Raw genomic sequence first — 26,265 nt, 5'->3', positions numbered from 1 at the left:
ACACTTGTCCTAGAATCAAAAATCAAACATAAAAATGGATGATTTTACAAAATGCAACTTGCATAGCCAATCCATATGCAAAGACAACAACAGATCTTGTTATCTTGAAAAGAAAGAGAGATCACAAAGTAAAGAGACCCTTTTTTTATGGGGCAATGATAAGAACCAAGCAAAAAGAAAGTGAAGGATGGATGATATTACAAAAGCAACACAAGTGATCTCATCATCTTAAAAACAAAAGGGGGCTACAGGTAGAAAGCCTATTTAAACTAAACCCTAGTTAAACTAAAACCCAAATAAAGCAACTCGTTTCCTTGTTATACCCAGCTGTGAAATATTAATCCAAATAAAAGTTGCACGGCAACCGATGAAGATCTGATTACATAGGCCACAATTCAGCACTGGCAGGGTGAAGAGATGGACTTCATGGAGTATCAATCTTCATTCCTTCAGGAGACTTGAAATCATCAACTGCCTTCCCAAATGTAGACCTAACATGTTGGCACATAACCATCAGATTCTGAAATCCATCCTTCAGCACATCCTTTGCTGGATCACCTATCCATCCAATCAAAAATTATTATGTTACAGACAGGGCAATCCAATGTTCTGATAGATAATCAGCAACTAGAGCAAGAAACAGTTGGAGCAGAAAGTTAATCATATGATGGCAGGTGACACTCAATTCTTGAAGTTCCTAATTTATTTTGTTGCATCCTGGATAATAACCCCACAATTCAAATATGCAAAATTTGGTAACGATTCAGCTAAGAAATTCTAGATAGCATGCTCACATGATAAAGGACCAAAAATCATTGCATACATAAAACAATGTGTTAGCTGTTGCGTCTATAAACTATAATTCCTGCACAACCCGACCATGGACTAAATGGGTGTACAATCCACAGCAAACCAGAGAAGGAAAGTTTCCACTAAGGTAGCTTGTCTACAGCTGACAGTCATAATCACCACCACCAAAAATACTACTGCTATCTGGAAACCATAAGAAGAAGCTAGTAGCACATACGGTACCTGTAGTCTGAACTCGTATGTTGACCTTGTTCTCTGAAGGATGAGGAATGCTATACCCACAAAATATCACCCTTGGACTGCAAGAACGACAGTTCATATATGTGAGTGAAAAATTCAGTTTTTTTAGATACAATGAACATAAGGAACTAGAAGAAATGGCAACTAATATTTGTCATTATCATCATCCAAACCTCTCTACAACAACACTGTATCGATTGCAACATGACTTTGAATTGACAAGTTTCAATAGCAGATTGGATGTAATAAAAGGAATGAGCCTCTAAATTTCTCATTGGATCCCTAATTAATGGTATTCATCAAGAAAAACTCATATGCCAATAACAATAATCTTTAGCCTGTGGATGGTAAACAAGAAACAGTTTTCTGGCAAGGTAGTCTATGTCCAGAAACAGTAAGCATATCAGCTTTGTTAATAAAAGAAGTTTACCGATAAGATCAAATACTTTATCACCAAAATAAAATACAAATTTTCCGAAAACAAGTGTTTCAAAAGGCACAAATAGTTAATGAATGTCCTGTAAATCATCAACATCCATGACTACATTTTTCTGGAAATCACACTATTTTTAAAATAAATGATACTAAAAGCCAGATTTTTTCGATGAGGAATAAGTATCAGTAAACAATCAAAACCAAACCTCTTTACGAAGCCCAATTATCTATGGTAGTAGGAAAGCAAAGAACCACGTTGCTATTGATGAACAAGAATGCGGTGTCATCAAGATTCATACACCAGAAGCCAATTGGAAAGGGTTCCATCATAAACTGAGCAATACATATCAACAGATATTTACATGTCATAAAGTAAAACCTATATGACGTACACGTATAAATATCAACATGAACAAGTGTTTCTCCACTAGAACTGAGTATCTGCTACAGGCATCAGACGTAAAGACAGAAAAGTGATAATAATCAACATTAATATTGACAAATGTCATCCTACTTCCTTGTCGAAGAACTTCTCGAATGTCAACGTTAGCAGACAATGAAATCATCATAGGCTAAACCGATTTCAACATCTCAAAATCATGCCAATTATGCTCGGATTCTTTTATTATCGGCATTAGTTAATAGCTATACATATACCCTTCTCAAGAGCTCTACCTTCTCAAACAGACGGCAACGATTCAAATCAAGTCTGACACGGTTGAGTCAACAACAACGATTAACTAGAGAAGAACAACCATCTGTTTGCAAAAAAACCGTAAACAGACACGAAATTGATTGGACAAGAGAGTACTCACTCTTGATTTAGAGTGTATCTGACAGAGTTCGCTAACGTATGGTCCTCATCCATCAAGGAAAACGTCGAGGAGCTCGAATCTGTCGCAGAGCCATGCTCCATAGCAAACTACAAGGCATGCGTAAACCGAAGATTAGATTAGCCGATCCAAACTGACAAGCACATAGTGTTTTCCCTACTTAATATTTGCTATCGATCACGGAACATCAACAACAAAAACCTAACAACCAGATGAAATTATTTGGACAACGTGAGCAATCAAAAGCAGAAAACGTACTATCGACGAAAAAATAAACATTAAAAGGTGTTATTGCGAGAGTGGCATGGAAAGAGGAAGTGACGAACAGAGACGAAGCTCTGGCGCAGAGAGAGAGAGAGAGAGAGAGAGAACCTCCTTTTCGCGGTGCTCCGAGGGCTATGGCGTGGAGCCACGAGGAGCGAGAGAGGAAGCTCCGGGAGCGGCGTGCGGTCGAGGACTAAGGGGGGAAGGAGCAACAAATGGACGCCCTAATATGCATCGCGGATCATAGAATCCGTGTCAGATTCAATTACTTTTCTGTTGTTGTTATTATATATACTATATAATATGATTTTAAATTATCACCCAAACCAGAATGATTAAATAATTAAATATATGATGAATTCTTCAAAAAAAAAAATCTTTTAACGGTTTTTGACGTAAGAACACCTAAGCATAAAAAAATTCTAAAAATATATTTTTTAAAAAATTATTTTACCTCTTATCGATCACTATCCTTGTTCCTGTCGTAATCATCCCCTTTTGCTTTATGCTTAGTCGCCTTACGCTTAGCACCCTTGCTTGTTGGTTATCATCATGATCAATCGCATCCTTTACACGTAAATTGGTCTCGTCGGCCACCCCTCTGCCTTAACTATTTATGCTCTTTTCGTGTGGGTTGTAATGTCGATCGTCCCCTTCCTCTCCCTTGGTCATCTACTCTCTCTCAATCACTTAAGCCTCTACATGTGGGCTGATAGACAATACTATGGTTGGGATCACATTATAGGTGAAACATTGAAATTTTTTTTTTGAGTTTGGAACACCCCTACAGGAAAATTCCAAAGTTAGGGATTTTCTTTTTATCACCCTTGAAATTTTTTTTTTTTACTTTGAATTTTAATAATAAATAATTTTAGTAATACAAAAATATTGATTATATCAAACCAACAACATGGGTATGTAGGTGGGGCCCACATCAAAACTCTGTTACCGGGCGCAGGTTATCGTGTCGGATATCCAAACGCTAACTTACACTACCGTATCATGTAGGTTCTGTTCTCCCCTTCTTTGATCGTCCACATGAATCTTGATTGATCAGATGACCATTTATAATCTGAATCTTGAATCGTTCTGACCTCCAAAAAGGGTTTATCTTTAGCAGTCTAAGCATCACAAGAATGCTTTGTCGATAGCACCAGATTGCACCCATAGTGCAATGCACCATGCATGATACACAATAGGCCATAAACAGAAACGAGATCTCTGCTCACGACAGATCCACTAGGGAAAGTGAACATGAGAGCTTACGAGATTATACATATCTCAGAAACATACAATTCATATGGCTGAAACATGAATCAAGTTCCATACAAGACAATAAATAAAACATTAAGACTTGGATCTTCCAGGAAGAGTAACAAAAGCATACATACTCTGCAAATAACACTGATCTGCAAACAAAAGGAAACATTCCAGGTTACCTGTAATGTTGCAGTTGGTGCCAAACCGGCACGGTGACTCCGGTCTTCTGGTTGAATCTGTAAAGTTGATGTCACAATTTAACTTCCAGCATCAGCATAATCATGTAAAAGTTTTCGAAAAACAGTGGATGCACATAAAAATGTCTACAAGCAAGCACCAGAAAAATATGCTGCGATCAATCATACAAGAATACTTCAGAAAAAAAAAAATCCATAGTAAAATTTTCATAATGTTCCAATATCACAATAACTGAGATCACCCAGATGGGTGCAAACCTCATAATCCTGACTGCATTCTGGCACAAATGTTAATCCAAATGACTGGCTAACACAGCCTGAGAATCTGACGACCCTCGACAATTGTGTATGACTAGGAATTATTTCAAGAAAAATAGCAACATCAGAATTTGACAATTGAAGCATCTGGCCAGTGCAGAACTCGTTTGGATACAAGCAACTGCTAGTTAACTGGCAGCATAGCAGTACCCAAACAGGTCTATCAATTATGGCTTACACGGAATTGATCCAAAGCAATACCTTCCAAACTCACTGCAAAAGTATCAGTTTATGAAGAATTAGCACTATAACAGAGAAACAGTGCTAGGATAAGCTGCATCCATGCTACGGTGAAGTACAACAACATCATAAAGGATTTAAGAAAGATGAGGTTCTTAAATCATAGGAATAGATTTTGCTCGAATAAACTGCTTCAGGAGAGCCTTCTCCTCATCAATTTTCTTCTTCTCAGCCCGATCACCGGGCTTCACTTTCCTCTTCTCTTCCAGAATCCACTGGAAGAGTTCCCGCTGCTCTTGTTCTGCTATAGGAGGCAGAACCTTTAAGGGTGCTGGAATAGATCCAACAACTTGTTCCTTATCAGGAATCACAGGTTTGATGGTAGCTACTGGAGAAGCAGGAACCTCTCCCACAGCTTCCTCATCCTTCTCAGTTGACTCTTTCTTTGAGGTCCTAAGAAGGACATATACTGCAAATAGAGAATTGTTAAATTGGGGATGAGAACCATGCATTATAAATATGAATATTTGATCTTACGAAAAAATGATTGTTGAAAAGATGAATTCGTAGATGTTAAGGAGTAACATCTGCAATTGAACAATAATACCTCCAGAAATCAACTCCCAGATTAGTTAGTCCAAATGAAAAGATCATATTTAGATATGAAGCCATTTATAGCCGGTAAATATCTGGACATTTACAAGTTAAAATGGACATGAAGCAGATTGCTGGTTGTTACTTTCACAGTTACTTTATGTAACAAGCGTTAAGTCAAATAAGGCTGGTTGAATCTGAGGGCAACAATTTACAAGTAAGATATTTAAAATTGAAACAACTTTTGAGATTGAACAGTAATGAAGTGGGTATTTTATAAATGCAACAACAACAGTCAAGCTTCAAAAGAAACATTTAAAGTGTTGTGAATGCAGTCATCTTATGGTTTGTGCATGGCATAATTAGCAATTGCTGCTACACTATGCAAGATCCAAAAAAGCAGGCAACAAAAGAATATGAGATGATGTTATTTCACAGGTCTATTTTGTTAGGAGATAGGTGTGCTCCTTCAATTAGGACATGAAAGGAGAATGCTTGGCCAATTGCTACAATGGGAAAAATGGACTGCATCCTTTCTCATGATTCGTCCTTGCAGGCATGATCAGAAAACTTACACCAAGTTCATCAACACTATATTTTCCCTACAAAAACATAAAAAAACAAGGCACATAATACAACTAGCAGCAATGTGTTTGAAAAATAAGAAAAAAATCACCCCAGAATTCAGTTGCTAAAGTTTCGATCTATAGGACTAATTTCTTATGCTCATTCCTATCTCCCTTAACTAGTCTATGGGATAACCAAACGTTGGTCTTCAAATTTTACCTGTGGGTAAACCTAGATACCATATTGTTGGAATTTTCTTTCAGGAATTTGAGTACTAATCAACCTGGGTTAGGGCGAACATTCATGTAAATTGGACATCAATGCTCCTAGATAGGTCGAACAAAATATATGTCATACGACTTTTTCAGTCCCTAGCGGACTATTTTCTAGTTCTTTTTCAATCGTCAATTCGCATATGTATATTTTCCGAAAGGCATTACCTAAAGTTTTCTTTTTTTTCCTTGAGACATAGATCCAACATAAAAATCATTTGTCTTCAGGATATTGATTTTATTCAGTCTCGGGTATCTTTCGAGTCATACAACAGGGTGGTAATCCAGAACCCTATTTCCACAATGACTGAACCAATCATACGATAAAGGAACACATCAAAGTAGACTAGTCATGCCAAGATATTACCAGTTTGATGCAGCCATTTCCTATCTGTTACATGACAGGAATATATGGCAAGAAAATATTAAGCTCGAAAGGGCTTATTTCTGGGAAGATCAGATCACCGAAACCTGAGACTCCATGGCGACTATTAAACCCAGTTTCGCTTTCCTGGATCATAAATAACGATCATATAACGCGATCGAGACTCAAACTACTCTCGATCTTGGAACGAGCGGACAAAAAGAAGTGTAAACGTTAGCACGAGAGAGAGAGAGAGAGAGAGAACCTCCGACGGCTAGATTGGCAGTGAGGAGAAATGGTATAACTCGGCGGAGGAAGCCCTTCTTCGCTGCAGACGGCGGTGGCGGAGGAGGAGCTGAAGACGCCGGTGAGGCGGCCATGACGAGACCGAGCTGCGTGCGTAACAGAGCGATGGGTATAAGCAAGTTTCGATGACGGATCTGTTTCCTCGACAGATCCCTCTCCAAGGATGCCTTTCAATTGGAACCGTCGAATTCCTGCATCACAGCCGTGTGCCGCTGGGCTCAACCATGGTGGGGTCCCAATTGTCACATGGAATCTTACAATAGCTGGAGGGGATCCCAATTGTCCCAAAAGTTCACTCACATCAACTTTTGTTATTAGCTTACCAAATACAGCGCCTTTATTTTTTAGTATCGGCAATTCCTTACTATTCATTCTTTAAAAATAATATAAATAATATTTTATTATTTTTTTTAATTTTGAAGAAGAGGAGAATTGAGAGTATTTATATCTATTTACGAAAAAATAGTTTTAAAAATATTAAAAAAATTAAAAATAAAATATATAAATAATAAAAAGGGATTGTAAATAGCAATCTCCATACTTGAATAGAATTTACTACTTCATACTCGTTTCATCAATCTATGTGGAAGCTTGTTAGAAAATTTGGTCTAAACACCATAAGAAACTCATGATTTATTTGAATCAATTATTTACTAATTGGATGTCTTGAGTTAAACTAAAATATAATAATACATAAATCAAAATGTAACAAATGCAAACACCGAAACATTAATTTGATGCAAGATGCTTAGGTTAATGGTAGTATATCTATTTTAATTCTATAAACCAACCAACAGGCTATATTCTGATGTCACATACTCATTTGTCAAGTGAATGTTCTACATAACCATGGTTTTAAGATGATATTACAAAAGTTTCCTTCTCTATCACTGTTCAAAGCTACAAAGATGCAGGCTTTGGCAAACTGACCATCCATATCAACTTATTTTAGCATGACAAAGAGAATTATAAGAGAAAGGAATGAATTGAGACATAATCTATGCAGTTGTTCCATAAGCATCTTTGGCTTGTAAAGAAACAGCAACACTAAAGAGCACAAATTTGACTTGGAAAAAGAACCTGTTCTTCAGTAGAGAATGGTGTTTTGCAAGACGCGCCAGGTGCGCATGAGCGACCACTCCCCAACTCTACATGTGTACAGTGCAAGGGAGTGGCCGGAGAAGACTTCCCTATGCAGTGGCAGCTGTAGCTTCTTCAGACACCTGTGACGAATGAAGAAGAGTGCATATGAGAATAGTTGACGCATCCTAGTGAATGAACCACACAACATTATGGTCACTCTCAATTATCTTCCTGCTAATAGAAACCAGATGAATGAGAATCGAAGCCAGAACAAGGCACCTCGTAGCCAAGAAGCAGGGAAAGATGCGTATTCCCTCAAGTAGAGTTTGTTCGATGCATCACCCATAAGCAGAGATGGAGGATGAGGAGCACCCTGCAGTTAAACTTGTTAATCATCCCAAGTTAAACAAGAAGAACCCTTCTGCGAAAGCAATTAAATCGATCATTAGCTGTATGCGTTGTGCAAGGTCTTTATCTTAACTTTCAAAAGAGAAGGTGGTAAAAAGACAACAATTAAATCAAAATGGCAAGATTTCTTTTTTTTTCTTTACCTGAAAAAATCGACTCATTCAATTAGGTGAATGAATTCTTAGAACTACACTCGAGCAATTTCGGATGTTTATGCTTCAGGAGATTATTGTTAATATCAGCTTTCCACTCTCAATCCGTGCAATTTCTTCCCTTTCAGAGAAAAGAGTATAGTAGAATCGATCCAGTCCAGCCTGTAAGGGAAAACCAAAGTAGCTCAAAATAATGGTCTCCACAAGACAACTCGAAAACAGGGAATGGTGGCACGATACCTTGCTTTCACTTTCTGTGGATTCACTTATCAGTGTTCCTGGCACTGACCAAGACATTGTGTTGGTGCATGGAATCCATAAGATATTTGGCAAAATCTTTATGCTCTATACCAGCAGTTGTCTGCAATAATTCAAATTGCAGCAAATAAAAGGGTCAGGAAAATAGTGAACTAAATGAATGAGTGACAGTTAAGATGGTTTAAGCACCTCAAACCCCCTCAAGTCTACAATGAATTCATGGGCAACAGTTCCATTGACTCCACAGAAAAGAATGGGGTAATAGAATTGTTATAGATAACACCAGAATGGTGCAAACACTAAAAATTTAAAGGAATATCTTTCGGTCAGAAGTTAAAATTATGAAGAAAAAAACTTGTTGCTGGAGGAACAGAAGTTTCATACGTTTTCATAAAACATTAAAAAGTAAATTGAAGGACCTCTAGACGCTTTGCCATGTTGTTTGCATTGAGAATCACAATTGTAGAAGAATGGCTGAACCCATCACTGCTATGTATGTGTAAGAAATCAGCAGAAAAATTGCAGATCCTGGACATTCTGAGGGTGAGGAATCCCACCAGTGGGCACCTAAGATTACAAAATGAAAATGACAATCTAACTACTAGAAATGTTCAACACCAAACCAAGTGGACAAATACTAGGATCTCCAAATCACAAAGGTCACTCTTTGCCAGGGCATCAGAAGTTATTCAGAGACAGGAAAGAGAAATATTATTCATTCATTCTAATTACACAAAAGGCAGAAACACGATTTACATTTATAATTGCATCACTGAGAAAGTTGTTTAGCAAAACAGGACCAGAAATATATTCTAAAATCATCATCAGAAAGTCATGTCAATTTGTAGAAGGGTGGATTTTCAACTGATGCTAACATATGCAGTGCTGGCATACCGGCGATGAAACAACTCAACCATGACTGTGAAAGAAGTAGTTCCAATTTATTCATAATAAGGTATAGAAATTTGCTTACAACTACAAGAATTACATAAATAAGGATGACTCTAGAAATTAAATATCAAAAAAATCATATGAAAATTAAGAAGAAAATAACTACTGGTTTATGAAGCATAATGTGCACAATGCATTACAATAAATAAAAGACAAACTGGGAAGCTGAACTAGCAGAAAAACCATGAACCGCAACCATATATAATAATGTAACTGTGATTTACATTGGATTCACAATGTTAAAGAATTCATGAGAATGAATGTGTGTTATAAAGGTATCATTGAAGCTCATGCTGTGTGTGGCACCTGAAGAACAGAAACATAAAGATTTAAGTGCCCTGACAAGGCATCTAACTTCAGAAAAAATTAAATAGCATATGAGTTGAAAATTTGATGTGTTAAACATGGGCTCTCTCTAACTAAGCCCTTTGGGATAGCCATTTGGACATCTGGAGCAAGAGATTCTGCAGTGATATTGACCTGAGAATTTCAATTAATGATGGATATCTTTTGTGAGAGATGTGAAATCTCATTTTGAAAACAATCTATTCTTCATAGGTACTCAAATGCTTGTCACAAGCAAGAAAATTGCACAGCTTATCAACATCGGGCAGGGTTGTAGTCTCATCAATGGACACAGTTATCTGAAATTCTCAAAAATGACTACATGATAATTGGTATCACCAAGTGCAAAATATGCCTATCTATCCCAAACATATGATATCCAATGTTATATATAATTTTGACATATCACACAGTATTAGCATCAAGGAAATGAAGATTCATCTCATTCTTTCATGCCTCATCAGCAATCACCTTTGCATCCGAACATTTAATTTCACAGTAAATTGCAGAAGAAAAAAATTTCATGTGCAGCAATGCTGGGTTCTGCAATCTTGAGAGAAAGACCCTCCAGAAAAAATAACAGCTTCATTTCATGCAAATAAGCGAACTACACAAACAAATAGCACAGATAAACAAGAAGCAAAATGACCAAGATGGAGGAAGCAAGCTCCCAGCTCGATCATATAGATATGTAGATGCCAGGAAAAAGGTCCTCACCTCCACATTGTCTATTAATACACATAATTTCATAAAACAAGTTATTGTTGAGATGCACTCAGTAAAGAAAGCATTGACATCGTTCATTGCATCTAATCCAACTAAGTCATTCAGTATTCTTTGATATTGTTACATGCAACAACAAGGAGATAAATACCTCAACGGAAGAAATAAAAATCAACTTATATATGAAACATTGTATCAGGTGTTATGCATGATAGATTGATCTGGTTGAATTGAATATATTTCAATACAATAAGGGCATGAACATGTGAAATAAGAACCATCCAAACTATAATTGATGGGATGGTTTGACAACCAAACAGTATTATAGACATTTCTCATTGCTGTGCAGCTTATTATTAGTTGCTGCCTCTGTTTTGGAGCGAAGGTACCATCATACACCTGCCAAGCTGTTTAAGCCCACCACAATATGCAGCACTAAAAGATGATGATAACAGTCTGCCGATGATTCATGACCACATGTAAATTGCCCTTCATCCATTATCAAGGCAATCCACTTGTATTTTCAGACCCACAGGCAGAGTATTCCAGATATGGTGTGCAACATGTTTTGATTTCTTCATGTACAGTTTTACCATGAGAATCCTGCCATCGTAGATCTGAGGAGGATCAAATAAATGCAACTTTTGTCCCACAGACAGAGAGGCATATTCCAAATTGAGAACAGGAGCTAATATACAGAAAAATATAGCAAGTCAGGAAGAAATTTGTTTTTTCACGTGTTATAGACTAAAATAATGTATAATCTGCCAACAGCAATGGAAGCATCTAGTGATGATAGATCATAGTTTTATCTTACCAACATAAAAGGAGGGATGCATAAAATGAAAGCAATCGTGACTTACTGAAAATTTGTCCATTGGATAGAATGGTCGTCATCGTGATTACATAAAGGTCGAACTTAAATTAACTGTGCACATAACCATTTTAGCAAACAAGTTTCCACAGCCTACATGTCAATAACTTGGCAGAAGGACAGAATTGGGAAATGAGGCTGACCCATTATTCGGCGCACCCTGTAGCTTAAGAATGGCTGTGACCAAATTGTATATCTCCACATTCTCAAATGATGGAATCTTTGCGCCCCTCTCAAACCGTGGTCCATGGGCCACAAAGATGGTCCTCATAGAAAAGAAGGCATTGTCATAGCCATGGGCTCCTCCACACTCGCAAGTGTCTGTCATTTCCCGTGCCACTTTATACCCTTCAGCTACTAAACCAACGATTGGTGAAATCCTATAACTCGCATAATAATGTAGTCGATCAGGCAAATCCTCCTTTAGGTACACTCTCAGATACTCCCCATTGTTGACTTTGCCCGAACTCAACCCTCTGTTCATTTTGGCCACCACATCTGAGGAGGAGACATTCTCAGGGGGTCGGATCACAAGCAGAGGACTGGACGACTGTACCCAACTCTCTGGGATATTAATCCATGGGGATAAATCATTAAGATAGATCTGTTTGCCACCACAATTGCCGACCATGCCATGATCGCCAACCAGAATTATGGTCACATCCTCAAAGATTCCTCTTTTCTCCAATCCGGAGATCAATCTGCCTATCATCTCGTCGATTCGAACTACAGCCTTAGTAATATCCGGATGATCAGGCCCGACGATATGACCTTGTGAATCCGGGTCCTCAAAGTAGAGCGAAATGAAAGCAGGCATCTCATCTTTGGGTAGATCAAAGTACCCTAAGACAGTATCAACCCTTTCCTCAAAGGGCACGGATCCATTATATTTGGGACAAAATTTGGCAGGGCATGTCCACGAACCTTTGATCACCTCGGATCCCGGCCAGAAGTAGGCGGCAGAGTTGAACCCCTGGGCGGCGACGGTCTCCCAGAGCGGCTCGCCGAGCCACCACCGAGGCTCGTGGCTCCCCGTCGTGAAGTGATCTCCGGACACCGGGTCGACGAAGTAATTGTAGACGATGCCGTGGTGGGCCGGGTAGAGACCGGTGACAATGGAGTAGTGGTTGGGGAAGGTGGCGGTAGGGAAGACGGGGATGAGGCCCTGTTCGGCCTCGGTGCCGCCGGCGATGAGGCGGCGGATGTTGGGGGTGGGCGCCTTGAATTGGTAACCGAAGCGGAATCCATCGGAGGAGATGAGGAGCACGACGGGGCGGGAGAGCTTGGCGAGGGGTCGAGCGGCCGGGGGGCGATGATCCTGCGTCGAAGAGAGGAGCGAGGAGAGGAAAAGTGCGGCGGCAGCGAGGAGGAGAAGGGCGAAGCAGAAAAGGAGGGAGCTTTGGGGGCTTCTGGGGAACAAAGTGGGCCGGCGCAGGAGGGGCGAAGAGGAGCCGCCTTCCTCCGAACCCATTTACGGTGGGAATTCTAAGTCGATCCGATCTCTTCCTCCTTTGGCTCTTCGCAGTGACGGAGCTCGACGATCGGCATGCGAGGTCCTATAGACAACGAGACTGAGCTGGATAGTTGCGCGTCTCAGAGCGTGTCACAGCACGTGGAGGAAGACAGATTGGCTGCTCCAACCTTAATTCTGGATAATCATATCATGATGCAATTGCCGTTGGAATTCAGATCCAAGCACGCATGCTATATAATATTTGAACGAAAATAATTGGAATTCAGATCCCTTTTTGTCTACAAAATAGATTACTCTTCGTTCCACCCGTGACTTCCTTCGACTCCCTACTGCACCGGCGTTCACGACGACGTCGGCCAAGGAGAGCCTGAGACACATCACCCCAACCCCCGCCGGTTCTCTCGACGGAGGTGCGGACCAGGACAAACCGTGAGGCCACGTGTTTGTCCCGTCATTGATTGACGGTGGCAAGCGGGAAACGAGGCAGGCGACATGACCGAAGATAAGAAAGAAATATAAACATAAAAAAATGTATGATTATATTACTTTTATATATATATATAATTATATTGAAAATTAAAATTAAATAAAAATAATATATTAAATTTATGATATATATATTTTCAATGTTATTCGGAAAATATATCATCCATTTGAAAATTATAATAATATTGATATACAAATATTATATCAATTGAGATTATTATAATTCTTATAATTGAGAATTATAATTCATGTGCACATGTAAAACTTTTTTAAAAGTCTTAAATTTTAATTAATATTATTGGGTATTGTCGTACCATCTTATAATTCTTAATCATATACCAAAAGCAGCTTACGAGGATAAAAATAAAGAAACTTATGACGATAAAGAGACGCAGGATATAGAATGAGAGGACAAGTTCTATGGGTTCCTCTCGACCCCTCGCGCCCGATTTGCTAGTCGCACTGACGGAGGAGTATTTCGTCGGTCGACACCGAGGTTAGGGCTAGTGGTGTCCTTACGAGTGTGATGCCTCAAGCGACCCTGCTTTCGAAAGAGTGGAGGCACTAAAGTTACATGGTGGCTCTTAAGGTAAAAGCGCCACCAATAGGATCCTTCACCCTTCTCTGTGTCTTGATTGATCCAGTGACAATATTAGGCGTGAGTCAAAGCATGACAGGGGAAAAAGCTCCAAATGTTGAAGCATACAATATGACTAGTGGTTTTCTCTTTGGGCCCGAGGGATCAGCTCTCAATTGTGGCTTTCTCGACTATCGTAGGAACCAAAAGGCTTCTCCCTCTATGACCGATATCAAGGCAAGGCTAGCGTGTCGCTCACTAGATCATGGTAAAAGCTCATTTTGAAGAAAATTGATTAGATAATCGGTCCAAGTTTTTAAATCTATATTTTATTTTTTAAAAAATATAAGAATTATTTTATATATGAGTAAATCATACTAGCTTAAAAGATCAATGATTAAAATTAAGGGTTATAAGGGACCTTAACACTTTATTATGAGTCAGCATGCCACATAAGTAGATTCTAATGTCTATTAATTTAGGCTTGATGGAAGGGATTTATATGCTATATTTTTTAAAATATAAGGATTATTTTATACACGAGTAAACTGTAAATACTTAAAAGATTAATACCTAAAATTACAAAGACTAAAATGTACTTTAATTCTTTATTATGAGTCAGCATATCACGTAATTAGATTTTAATATTTATTAACTCGGACTTGAAGATACTTTAAAAAGATATGAATCGTACTTTAAAAAAAAAAAGTGAATGAGATTGTCACCTCTTATATATCAAGATGATGTATGAACTTTAACTTTGAACAATCGACGAGGGTGAAATGCCATTCAAACTCAAGACTAACTCTTATCTTCAAAATGCATCAAGGTATTTGATTGATTGGAGTTCTAATTCGTCAAATCCGTCAACGATAAAAGGCAAAGAGAAATAGTAGAGATGTAGAGACAAAGTAGAAAGAAGCAACCACAATTGAAGAAAATAAAGTGATACCATACTAATTTTTTCATAAAAATATAACTTAAAAATACATTTAACCTTACTTAGCATAGGAAAACAAGTTTTAATTATATCACAGTAATATTTACTAAAAGTTATCTTTAATTTCGCTTGTTAGTGATAAATCAACTCATTGATTGGATTAGGTTTGTGTCGCTTATATTATATTAATGAAGGAGAGAAAAATGAGCTCGAGGCATATTAAAGTATTAAAAAATCATAAAAATAAAATTATACGTGGCGCGTAGTGATCGGCGCACCATCGACCAGTATAACTTAAGTCGCGAGTCCGGTCGCGACACCAATCATCGCTGTCTCCGTTGGCGGGCCCCATGGAGGTTCCGGATCACGAGTACTGTGTGATTCGTGGACAATTGAAGATCAACCCAAAGAAGGAACTCTCCGCCGTCGCCATGGTTTCCCGTCAAGTCAACACGCGACGCCGTCTTCTTCTTCCTCTCCCTCGTTTCCTCCTCCCCCGACTGGTACTCACTGCCTCCTCAAAATAATTATATCCTCCTCCACTTGGGTTTGTAGATTCGCATCCTTTCCGCCAGCTCGCATTCAGGGAAGGCTTCGCCTTTGCTTTACTCTTTGACCTTCCCTCTCTCCTCCTCCTCCGATCTGAAGCGGTGATGCGAGGGCTCCGATCGCGGAAATGGGGGGGAGGAAAGGGATGAGGGCGGAGAATCCGAGAGCTGTCTGGGATTACTGCCGCTGCTGCCTCTTCATGGCCCCGCGGATCCGGTGGAGGTGGGCGCCCTTGGGGTTCCTTGCCCGTTCCCCCTCTGCCGTCTCCTTCCTCCTCGGCTCCCTCGCCGCCTCCGGGCTCGTTGCCGTCGCATTCTTCTGGCTCGTCATCTCCTCCTCCCGCCGCTCCGATCCCACCCTCGTCGGTTGCCGGCCGGACAGCGAAGGTTCCTGGTCCGTTGGCGTGTACTACGGGAAGAGCCCCTTTTCGCTTTCCCCTATCGAATTGGTAGGTTTGGTTATGCTCTCTTTATCTCAATGGGGAAGTCTTCACGCTTATGATCGTCTTTCATTTCTATGAGAAAGCAGCTTGGTAGCAGCAACGCCAACAATTCAGCATGGCCTATCGCGAATCCTGTGTTAACCTGTGCATCACCGTCGAGAGCAGGGCATCCGAGCAATTTCGTTGCGGATCCGTTCCTTTATGTTCAGGTCCGTTGCTCCATTCTCTACTTTGTGGAGAAAACATAAGTGAAAATCTTGTACCGGTCGTCATGTTGGATCACATATCTATTAGAAAGAACCTTTTTTCTTGCACATACAACTATAGTACTCTTTACTTCAAGATTACAGGATCGAAAGAGCTATTTTTTTGGATTTTATATTTAGTATATATTTTTTGAGGTAGAAAGAAGATGACTTGATTCAATTTTGATACCTACAGGTTTATTGACTAATAATTTACGACAACAATAATAACAAAACCGCAACGTCCATTCTCCTAATTTGCTTTTTTCCTTCTCCCATCCCTATCGTGATACGAAGTCTGGTGATGCTTTAAGCTATAAAGATAATCTTGGACACAGAATTATTATGTTATATTTGGTATGCTTAAAAAGAGACAACGCTGACTAGGGATGCTGGGTCTGCCAATGTGTAGGAAGATGTTGTGATCTGATCTAACCTGATTTGGCTTCCCATGATGTGTCAAGATCTTGACTTGACTTCCAAGTGCATGGATTTGTTTTGAAATTCCTCCAAATAAAACAATGCTCTGGTTTAATCTCTTCAATCAGAAAATAAATCGGATAAGAGTTTTATTTTTGTTATTATGTTAATATATTGTGGACCATTGAGAGGTAACTTAAAATGGTGAAATTCCTATAACCAACTACTAATCCATCTTGAACTTGGGCTGCTTTGGCCTGGTCTGTCGAGTAAATCACTTCAAGCGTGTTAGGCTGTTGATTCTTGGATGGCTTATTGTAGTATCATATGAAAACTCTTTGATAATCATGTTCAGTACATAATTGAGCACCCATCAGGTGACGTTACTGGCACTGGATACTGATATCTTATTGTATAGATGGTGATATGGTTCTCTGTGTATGTTTATTCTTACATTTGGTAGGTTCTGTTTATGTTCTAACTCCTCTCTTCCTCTTATTGGTTGTTCAGAATAGAACAGAACACATTCTTATACCATGCTGTAAATAGCAAAGCACCAAGAAGATTCTGTGCCTCTTTATGTTTTCTTAATGTTCGATAAGCTCAAACTTCTGCAGGTTCCTTTTATGTTTTGTGTCTCTATAGTGTTTATAAGGGACTTTGGGTTTGCATCCTATTATTTAGTCTACTTATTTCATCGAGTCATTTGTTAGTCATTGTATTGTGATTTTCTAGCTCTGGAGAATTGTTTTCTACCTGATCTTTGCTTGCCTGACTTAGTGCACACTATGCTTATACGTTCCATATGTGCTACATAATTTTCTATGTTACATCATTGCAGTTTTATCTGATGCAGTCCATTTTGTTCAGGATTCTGTTCTGTACTTGTTCTTTGAGTCGAAAAGTACCACTACGATGAAAGGTGACATTGGTGTTGCAAGAAGTTTTGATCAAGGTGGCACATGGGAATTTCTGGGCATTGCTTTAGAGGAAGATTGGCATTTGTCTTATCCATTTGTTTTCAGCTACCAGAACCAAGTAATCCAAAGCTGACATGTGTAGTTTTCTGCATTATATACATATAATGATTACTACAGCACGGTTCGGGATCAAATCAAATATCACAGAGGTCCTTAGTCTAATGCTACTATGAAGGAATCTTCGATATAATTCTAATATTTCTTTTAACATGATATTTCAAGGTTTGCCCTATATGGAAACACATTAGCCTAAAATCATACGAATAGAGAATAATGAAGCATCATGTCTAACAAGTGTGACTGAAGCACAGTTATCAGTTCTATGAAGCTAACCTAGGCACACCTACCTCAAGTCTATGATCACATGGTTAGGAAACAAATATGATACTTTTTTTAATCAATTGTTGTATATGAATCGAATACGGTTAGGAAACAAAGTTGTTGTTTCACCTGTAGTTTGTTATGAACCTAGGGAATGTCAATGCATGGTGCAGATGAGGTCATTTTGGGCCATTTGGTCTGCATCATAATACTTGGATTATTGAATTGTAAGATCCTAACAACGAGTCAGATAATAGTTGCACGCAAGAATGTTCTACTCATTTCTCATTATTTATGTTTCCTAAACCTAACTTCCAACTTGAAATGTTTTCCCCAGATTTATATGATGCCTGAAGGGAACAAGAAGGGAGAGCTTCGACTCTACCGAGCAGTAAACTTCCCACTAAAATGGACTTTGGAGAAGGTTCTCATAAGGAAACCCCTTGTAGATGCCTCATTAATCCAGTACGAGGGACACTATTGGCTGTTTGCTTCAGATTTTACTCGGTTTGGTATTGAGAAGAATGCAGAACTTGAAATATGGTACAGTAGCTCACCTCTTGGGCCCTGGAAACAACATCCAAAAAATCCTATATATAGAGCTGACAAAAGCTTGGGAGCTCGAAATGGGGGAAGACCCTTTATATATGAAGGCTCTTTGTATCGCTTGGGCCAGGACTGTGGTGGGACATATGGACGAAGAATCAAAATTTACAAAGTTGAAAAACTAAACAGAGAAGAGTTCAAGGAGGTTCCTGTCAAGCTGGGTATTGAAGAACCAAAGAAAGGTCGAAATGCCTGGAATGGCATCAGATACCACCATTTGGATGCCCAGCAGCTCCCTTCAGGTAACTGGATTGCAGTTATGGATGGAGATCGTGTTCCTTCTGGTGATTCCACAACTCGTTTTCTCCTAGGTTGCACGTTTACCCTGCTGCTCCTTTTACTGATTATGTCCATAGGCTTCTTTGTTGGTGCAGTAAACTGTTGTGTGACATCTAGTAGGAGAAATGAATCATCTTGGCTTAGAACTCGTCCACATATTAACTTGAGGGCTCGGAGATATCTTGCAGGCATGAATAGATACGGTTCTTCTATCAGAGCAAGAGTAAATCCTAAAACATGCTCTGGAAAGGTAGTTCTCAGCTTCCTTGTTCTTGTGGGCATAGCTTTTGCATGCACATCTGTGCATTTTCTATTAGGAGGCAATGGTGCAGAAGAGGCTTACATGTTTGGAGGTCAATACTCTCAATTTACGATGGTTACAATGACTTATGAAGCCCGTATTTGGAACTTAAAGCTATATGTCAAACACTACTCTCGATGTGAATCTGTAAGAGAAATAGTTGTTGTTTGGAACAAAGGAAAACCTCCTAGTGAGGAGGAGTTTGATTCTGTTGTGCCTGTCAGGATACGCGTGGAAGAGCTCAATTCTCTCAACAACAGGTTCAAGGTGGACCCTCTGATTAAAACCAGAGCAGTTCTTGAACTAGATGATGATATAATGATGACGTGTGATGACATCGAGAAAGGGTTCAGGGTCTGGAGGGAGAATCCTGACAGGCTAGTAGGTTTCTATCCACGGCTGGTAGATGGCAGTCCTTTGCAGTATAGAAATGAGAGGTATGCTCGGGGGAAAAATGGCTACAATGTAATACTGACCGGTGCGGCCTTTATGGACAGTGAATATGCTTTTAAGAGATACGGGAGCCAGGAAGCAACAAAAGGAAGAGCCTTGGTCAACCAGTTCTTCAATTGTGAGGACTTGCTGATGAATTTTCTGTATTCAAATGCGAGTTCAGAGAGAACTGTGGAGTATGTTCATCCTGCTTGGGCTATCGATACATCCAAGCTGTCAACTGCTGCAATTAGTCGTAACACGCAGGTGCACTATGACATTCGTACCAACTGCTTGTCCAAGTTCTCAGCCTTGTACGGTGCTCTTCCCTCGAAGTGGGAATTTGCTAGTAGAGCGGATGGTTGGGATAGATAGACGGGCAAGCATATCCTTAAGTCTATCATGTTTATATGGCAGCCAATGACGGTTTCGCCAAGACCCCATGAATTAAATATGGGGCCGTGAGCTGAGTTTTTTATAGCATTATCTTGTTTTGTAGACCGGGATCATGTACCATTATTTAAAGATGAGCAACTGATTACTTGACCAGGGTTGGCTCTGCAGAGACTCCCAAACCAGAGACCATGAGAAAGCAGTCTGCAAAGATTCACTGGTGTTGCTCTTGTTACTAGAGCTGTTTGTATCTTGGATTGGCTGTAGAACACTTGTAACTTTGTTGTTGTCATCTCCTTTCCTGTAACATTATCAGCTGCATTCACGGAGGTTAATTTTTTATTGGTTTGAAACAATATATTTGTTCTTGATGATCTGTGGTCACTTATGTCTTTGCATTTTTTTTTTTCTGAAAGCGCAATGAAGAGATGAAATCATACTTTTCCCACAGATTTGTTGCATGAGTGACAGTAAATGCTTATTTACTTATTCTTTTTTGCGATAAGATTTATTTATTCTTCATGAATATGCATTTTAATATTTTTGTGATGGGATTTGTTTATTCTTCTTAGAATATGCATGCCGCATAATTCCACAAAATTAAGGGGAAAAGGTCGCTGTCGCCTAAGTGTTTGAGGAAATGTTTGTGCACTACGCGCAAAGCCTCCGCCCGACCTGCGTTTGGACCGCTCTTCTTCCACCGGTCTCTGTCTCGACCCATAACATTTCCATTTCCACACGCGACGAGAGCCACATCAGGGGGCAAACGCGAGTCGTCTATACCCATTGCTTCGTTAAGACTCTCTCTCCTGGTGCCTTCTTCCTCCTCCGTGGCGAGCGCGGTGGGCAGTAGGAGGGAGGAAAGAGCCAATTGAGGCGGGGATTGGAGAAGCCAGAGCACGGAGGGAGGAAAGGAGGCCGAGGCCGGGATTGGAGAAGCCGACGAAGAAGAAGAACGGCTTCTCTTTCGGCTCCTCATCCTCTCTGCCTTAAGATGGCCAACGCTTACCTCCGCCTCTCGCTCGTCGCTTCTCCTCCTCCTCCTCCTCCGCCTCTTCACCCGCCCGTTCTGGACTCACCTCGATCAAGGGTGTCGCACCAGCGTCGCCACGGTGCGGCTTCGGTGGCCCTCACCTTCCCTCCCAGGCGATTGGATCACTTGAAGGTAGAGGCCACCTTTTCCTGGATCTTTCTTTCCTTCCCACAATGATTTCGAACTTCTTGTTCTTGTTCATGTTTTGAATCTTTTTTAATGAATTGGTCACATATCACTTTGCGGTGAAAATAATAGAAAACAGATTCCCTTTCTTGAGAGGGATTTGAGTTTCAAAGGGCCACGAAACTTTAGACTAATTTCGGTGAATTTGTGATATGAATTCTAGTACGATCAAATTCCATGGTTGATTTCTTGATTTGCGAGATGTAGCTACGATCTCATCTTTTTTATGTTTCAGTACATTAGCTTGCATACCTTCTTGGTGTTGTGGTGCGAGCTCGCAAGGTAGTAGCCCTATGTTTGTGCCTTTGTGGCAGTAAAAGTTCGTATTTGTTGAGACTTCATACTAATAGTGAAGAAAGGCAAACATTGAAAGACCAACATAACTATGCCATGTCAAGTTCACTAAGGAGTTTCAAATTTAGAATATGTATCATGCTGAAACTTCTTCTCAAGGCATTACTTTCTGTTGAGGAAGGCGAGTCATGTTTGATGTGGTTTCGTGTGACGATCATAAAATATGTCTCATGTGAGTCAAGCAGAGAAACCATCACACGAAGAAAATAATTGCTGGAGTGTAAACGCGAAGAAGAATATACTGATTTATAATATTTGGAAGATTCAGTTGATTCTGAGGAGAATATCAGTGGCTGCCCATCCATTATATGAATTTTTAGGAAAAATATGCATCTTGATGTTATTTAGCTGCAACAACACATAACCTCTTAAATTTTCTCAGATGTTCTCATGCTAGTGGTAACTTACTTTCATTCTTTCTATTGATTTTTCCGTATCGCATGTGTGAGAAGCATATAGGTGCTTGTCATCTTGTCAAATCAGGCACATCTCTGTTATGTGTTCGATGGTAATATTTTAATTTCTGCCACTCTCTCATTCTAGAAGTTACCTTTCTAGCGAATAGATATACCACTTTTATATAAACAATCAAGAATAATACTTGTACGGCACTTGACACCGGAAGTTATTCACTGAACACTGATTTCAGGTACATGCAGTTGTCACTGAGGATGAGAGGCCAAAGTGGTGGGAAAAAAATGCAGGGCCAAATATGATCGATGTTCATTCAACAGAAGAGTTTATACATGCACTAAAAGAAGCTGGTGATAAACTCGTAATTGTTGAGTTCTATGGCACATGGTGTGCTTCTTGTCGAGCCTTGTATCCCAAGGTAACTTCATGTTATCTCTTGGCTCTTCCTTTTAGTTTCTTGTGCCATTTTACGAGTGCTACTTTAATTTCTTTATGTGGATTTATGATTCTGCTTCTTTGGTTAAATTGTTCATGATTAAAAGTTCAATTATTGTGGTTTAGTTGCTTTGCAAAGTCAAACATAATACTCTTAGTCTTCTTTGGTTAAGTGTTGATTTTATGTTGCATATCCTTTGTTTTACCTTCAAAGCATAATCCTCTTTTATTCGTTGTTCTCGGTGATCAAGGCTTTTGTATTTGTTCACAGAGTATATCCTTCATTGTTTTTTACTATCTTATGCATAATATGGGAAATTGCACTTTATGATGGCCAATGTGTAGGGAAGAACAAGAATAAATCAATATAGTTATTGTTGCAACCCAATGGGATAAGTGACCCATAGTTTGTTGAGTTTGAATCACTGCCTTAAAATTCTTAAACCTAAGTTAATGGTAGTAAGGTCATCTAGACTTAAGTTCATCCAAGTCTTCTCTAATCTTCAAACTATATCCTTCATTGTTTTTTGCTATCTGATGCATAATATGGGAAATTGCACTTTATTATGGCCAATGTGTATGCAAGAACAAGAATAAATCAAGAGAGTTATTGTCATGACCCAATTAGATAAGTGAAGCATAATTTGTTGAGTTTGAATCACTGCCTCAAAATAGTTAAACCTAAGTTAATGGTAGTAAGGTCATCTAGCCTTAAGTTCATCCGAGTCTTCTCTAATTTTTTATATGGAATTAAATCAGGGTGAAGACTTGATGTCCCAACAAAGACCAACATAGCATAAAATCAAACTCTAACATGGTGCACATGACACTCAACTCATCGATGGCTTCATATTGTAACATTGCCTCTGGGACTATTTGTCATTGTTCTAACTCATGGACAAACCCATTAATTTTATTGGGCTTGAACTATCAGTTAATACTGGAGCCCAAGTTATTGATATCAGACCCATAGAGCCCATATAATTCTATCCAAGTCTCCTACTTGTGACATGAGACTGAACTGGGATATTACAGTTATAGGAATCAGTCAGAGGAATGCTCAAAATGAAAAGCTTTAGAGCAACCCTCTGCTCGAACTATGCACTTATTTGTATTTAGTTAATGGCTCTTTTGTTCAGGATGCATCAACTATTGTGGAATTTTCCAGTTCTGAATGTGCTATGAGAAAAATTGCATGAACTTATATCTAGCCAGGATTTTGGAACAAATCAACTCGCATGATACTGTATATACTGATTTCTAGACCAGTTAACATCATGGGTTAGAATTGGTTCCCTCATATTTTATAGGTTGTATTAGCAAGTTATCTTGGTACTATGAGATCGTAGATTTGTAATTCCATAAATCGGATAATATCACTGGTGTAGCACCTCTAGTAACTTGTTTATTATCCTTCTTTTCTTGTCAAACAACAGTGATCTGCTTTTTCTCCCTGATATCTGGTAGACGATAGGGATGGAATAAGTAGCTAGACTCAAATAGCTAACATTAATTTGAAAATTTGTTAATCATTTTTCTTTGAAGGCTGCTTAAGTTCAACAAGGTAAACACTGACAATGATTTCAATCTCTCTTGAAAACTAGTCGTCAGAGCTCGAAGAACTTTCCAACTATACTATGTAAGTTGAAAAAATAGGATTTCCTACTCAAAGATGGCAATAACATTTATTTCTATTATCTAGTCTATAAGGCTTAAAACATCATCTACAATTACTTGGTGTATTATGCAATAACCACATGGCATAGTGGACAACTATATATGACTGGATTAAAAGGTTGTCGGTTTGTCTCCTATCGTGACCCTGAAATAGTTGGGCCTTTCAACATCTTCTTGTTGTCATTATCATTATCATTATCATCATTAGGCATTGCATATCTGAGTTATGCTCTACATGAAGAGCTTGCTGGATTACCAAAGCACTCAACATATATTGCACGCATATTTACTGTATTTTGTGTGCCTGTCATACGTCTATTATACTGTCCTCATCATTTTCCATCATTTTCACATAGATATGACCTTGATCTTTGATTGTTGTTTCATGCTTTATTGAGTTTACTGAAATGAGTATTGTTTTTGACAACATGTAAGCCTTATAAATGTGTCAATGCCAGAAACATGTATGCATTTTGAACTATCAACTACAAATGCAGACTTACCTTTAATTTCCTTGACAAGTTTATGAACATTCGGTAACATCTATTATTTTGAATTTTAAGCACTTGCATTGGATATCTTGAATATGGAGATTGTCTGATCTTTTTATTTATTTAATTCCACTATACTCAGAATTGTTTTAAAAATAACTTATCGTGTTCCTTTTCTTGATTGAGTTTCTGAGTAGATTAATTCATTTTCTCCTTCTTTCAAATACACTACAGCTTTGCAAAACAGTACAAGAAAATCCAGACATAGTATTCATCAAGGTGAATTTTGATGAGAACAAGCCAATGTGCAAAAGGCTGAATGTTAGAGTGCTTCCTTATTTCCATTTCTATCGAGGTGCTGATGGACTGTTGGAATCTTTTTCATGTTCCTTGGCAAAGGTGAGCAAGTCATGTTATAATATATATACTTTTGGGGTTGTTGAACTTTGGAAAAATTAAATTATGTTTTTGAACTTCTATTTGTACCAATTATCTCCCTAAAATTTAGTTAACATTTCAAGCAAGTCCTATCATCAACTTCCATCCACAAGACAGAAAGTTAATGTGGTTGTACAATGGGCTTTGAGTTGCTTAGCATAAACGTCGATGACAAAAGTTATGAGAGGAGTTCAATATAATTCAAGAACATACATCTAGGGCATGTCAGACATCAATTTCCTTGATGTTCCGATTGGTATATATATATACGTCAAACAACATTTGTCGTCGACATCTATTCTAGGTCAGCAAATTTAGTTGTGGCTAGAGAAACTAACAACAAAGCTTGACTGTAACTTAAGGTTTATAATGTTAATTGGCACAAATTCAAGGTCTAAATTTGTGGTGTTACCCATTTCTTTGTTAATGACTTCATTTAACTCTGCCATCCCCTTGACCTGGCGACAGAAGAGACTTCTTGTTATCTTTAATCACCAGTAGCACAGAAGATGGCAAATTGTGTGGTTTGAATTTGAATGACAATATCTTGGATTTATAGTGTTTTCTTTTGCTGAATGAGAAACATATGCCAATGATAACAAAGCCATTTTCTGTGGTCTCACATGCTTCATGGAAGGAAGATGGACACTGATCATCTTCTTTTATCTTTTCAGTTTCAGAAGATAAAGGATGCCATTGCAATACACAACACCAATCGATGCAGCATCGGGCCACCTATTGGTGTGGGGGAGGTCGACCTCTTTGAAAGCTCGCCACCTCAACAACAGCCTGCAGAAGCTGGTTCAAGATAACTACATATCATTAATCACCCAAATCCTCTAAAGCATGTGTCACCGCCTGATCCTGGTGTACGACAGTGGTTTGTTTGTTGATGGTCTCATTCTTTTCCAGCTTGGAAGGTAAAGCAACTACAATCTTTATTAGTCTAGACTCTAGAATTTTCAGTGTACTATATGCTTTAGCTAATTGTAATCCTTTGTTGCTTTATCATCTAGTTGACTTGTATCATCAAGTCATGGACCTCCCAGAAAGAGATTTATCAGTGTTCTTCATTTGGTTGGAGTAACACTTGTACTGCATGTGCCCTAGCAATGCATTTGCCATCAGAAACTCATCTCAAAAGTGTTGTATTAGATGCTGTATATGGTCAACTAAGGATGATATAGTGGATGCTGTATATGTTAAATTAGATGCTCTCATGGAATTAAGGATGCTGTTCATCCTTTTATGGATTCTAGTGCTGGTGCTTGGAAGGGCCATTATGCTTCTCCTGCGAGGGCTAATAATTGACAGACATGGTCTTGTTCCTCTATATACACTTGGATTCTATCTCACTA

The 26,265-nt window shown here is 38.9% G+C and overlaps 5 protein-coding genes across 8 annotated transcripts; 2 read left to right on the top strand and 3 right to left on the bottom strand.

The window, feature by feature from the left end:
* Positions 1-129: 129 nt before the first annotated feature.
* On the bottom strand, positions 130-2,833 carry LOC135587107 (uncharacterized). The gene is made up of 4 exons (XM_065078105.1): positions 2,691-2,833; positions 2,301-2,407; positions 1,033-1,109; positions 130-558 (listed from the first exon to the last, which is right to left on the bottom strand). Exons 2-4 carry the CDS (start codon positions 2,399-2,401, stop codon positions 425-427), a joined length of 312 nt encoding a protein of 103 aa, XP_064934177.1. The 5' UTR covers positions 2,402-2,407; positions 2,691-2,833; the 3' UTR covers positions 130-424.
* A 1,708-nt stretch (positions 2,834-4,541) lies between these two features.
* On the bottom strand, positions 4,542-6,882 carry LOC135587106 (uncharacterized). Its single transcript, XM_065078104.1, has 2 exons — positions 6,600-6,882; positions 4,542-5,006 (listed from the first exon to the last, which is right to left on the bottom strand). The coding sequence occupies exons 1-2, from the start codon at positions 6,712-6,714 to the stop codon at positions 4,693-4,695; spliced, it is 429 nt and encodes a 142-aa protein (XP_064934176.1). The 5' UTR covers positions 6,715-6,882; the 3' UTR covers positions 4,542-4,692.
* A 580-nt stretch (positions 6,883-7,462) lies between these two features.
* LOC108953622 (uncharacterized) lies at positions 7,463-13,367 on the bottom strand. Its single transcript, XM_065078103.1, has 5 exons — positions 11,424-13,367; positions 8,524-8,644; positions 8,275-8,445; positions 8,003-8,096; positions 7,463-7,863 (listed from the first exon to the last, which is right to left on the bottom strand). Exon 1 carries the CDS (start codon positions 12,903-12,905, stop codon positions 11,535-11,537), a length of 1,371 nt encoding a protein of 456 aa, XP_064934175.1. The 5' UTR covers positions 12,906-13,367; the 3' UTR covers positions 7,463-7,863; positions 8,003-8,096; positions 8,275-8,445; positions 8,524-8,644; positions 11,424-11,534.
* Positions 13,368-15,290: 1,923 nt separating this feature from the next.
* LOC135581965 (glucosamine inositolphosphorylceramide transferase 1-like) lies at positions 15,291-20,250 on the top strand. 3 transcript variants are annotated; one of them, XM_065078101.1, is made up of 5 exons: positions 15,291-15,414; positions 15,560-15,908; positions 15,989-16,111; positions 17,438-17,605; positions 18,206-20,250. In XM_065078101.1, exons 2-5 carry the CDS (start codon positions 15,588-15,590, stop codon positions 19,859-19,861), a joined length of 2,268 nt encoding a protein of 755 aa, XP_064934173.1. In that variant the 5' UTR covers positions 15,291-15,414; positions 15,560-15,587; the 3' UTR covers positions 19,862-20,250. The 3 variants fall into 3 exon arrangements, with proteins under 3 accessions (XP_064934173.1, XP_064934174.1, XP_064934172.1); XM_065078102.1 differs by having other exon boundaries at positions 15,308-15,908; positions 18,206-18,758; positions 18,849-20,250; XM_065078100.1 differs by having other exon boundaries at positions 15,308-15,908.
* Positions 20,251-20,616: 366 nt separating this feature from the next.
* Positions 20,617-26,165, top strand: LOC135587104 (thioredoxin-like 2, chloroplastic). 2 transcript variants are annotated; one of them, XR_010475760.1, is made up of 5 exons: positions 20,626-21,044; positions 22,102-22,284; positions 24,704-24,868; positions 25,582-25,827; positions 25,924-26,165. XR_010475760.1 is itself a non-coding variant. In XM_065078098.1 (4 exons), exons 1-4 carry the CDS (start codon positions 20,874-20,876, stop codon positions 25,717-25,719), a joined length of 657 nt encoding a protein of 218 aa, XP_064934170.1. In that variant the 5' UTR covers positions 20,617-20,873; the 3' UTR covers positions 25,720-26,165. The 2 variants fall into 2 exon arrangements, 1 of the variants encoding a protein (XP_064934170.1); XM_065078098.1 differs by having other exon boundaries at positions 20,617-21,044; positions 25,582-26,165.
* The last annotated feature ends 100 nt before the right edge of the window (positions 26,166-26,265 follow it).

This window comes from Musa acuminata, chromosome BXJ1-8, assembly GCF_036884655.1.
Source record: "Musa acuminata AAA Group cultivar baxijiao chromosome BXJ1-8, Cavendish_Baxijiao_AAA, whole genome shotgun sequence".
Classification (NCBI taxonomy): Eukaryota; Viridiplantae; Streptophyta; class Magnoliopsida; order Zingiberales; family Musaceae; genus Musa; species Musa acuminata.
This window is presented reverse-complemented; position numbering and strand designations above follow the sequence as displayed.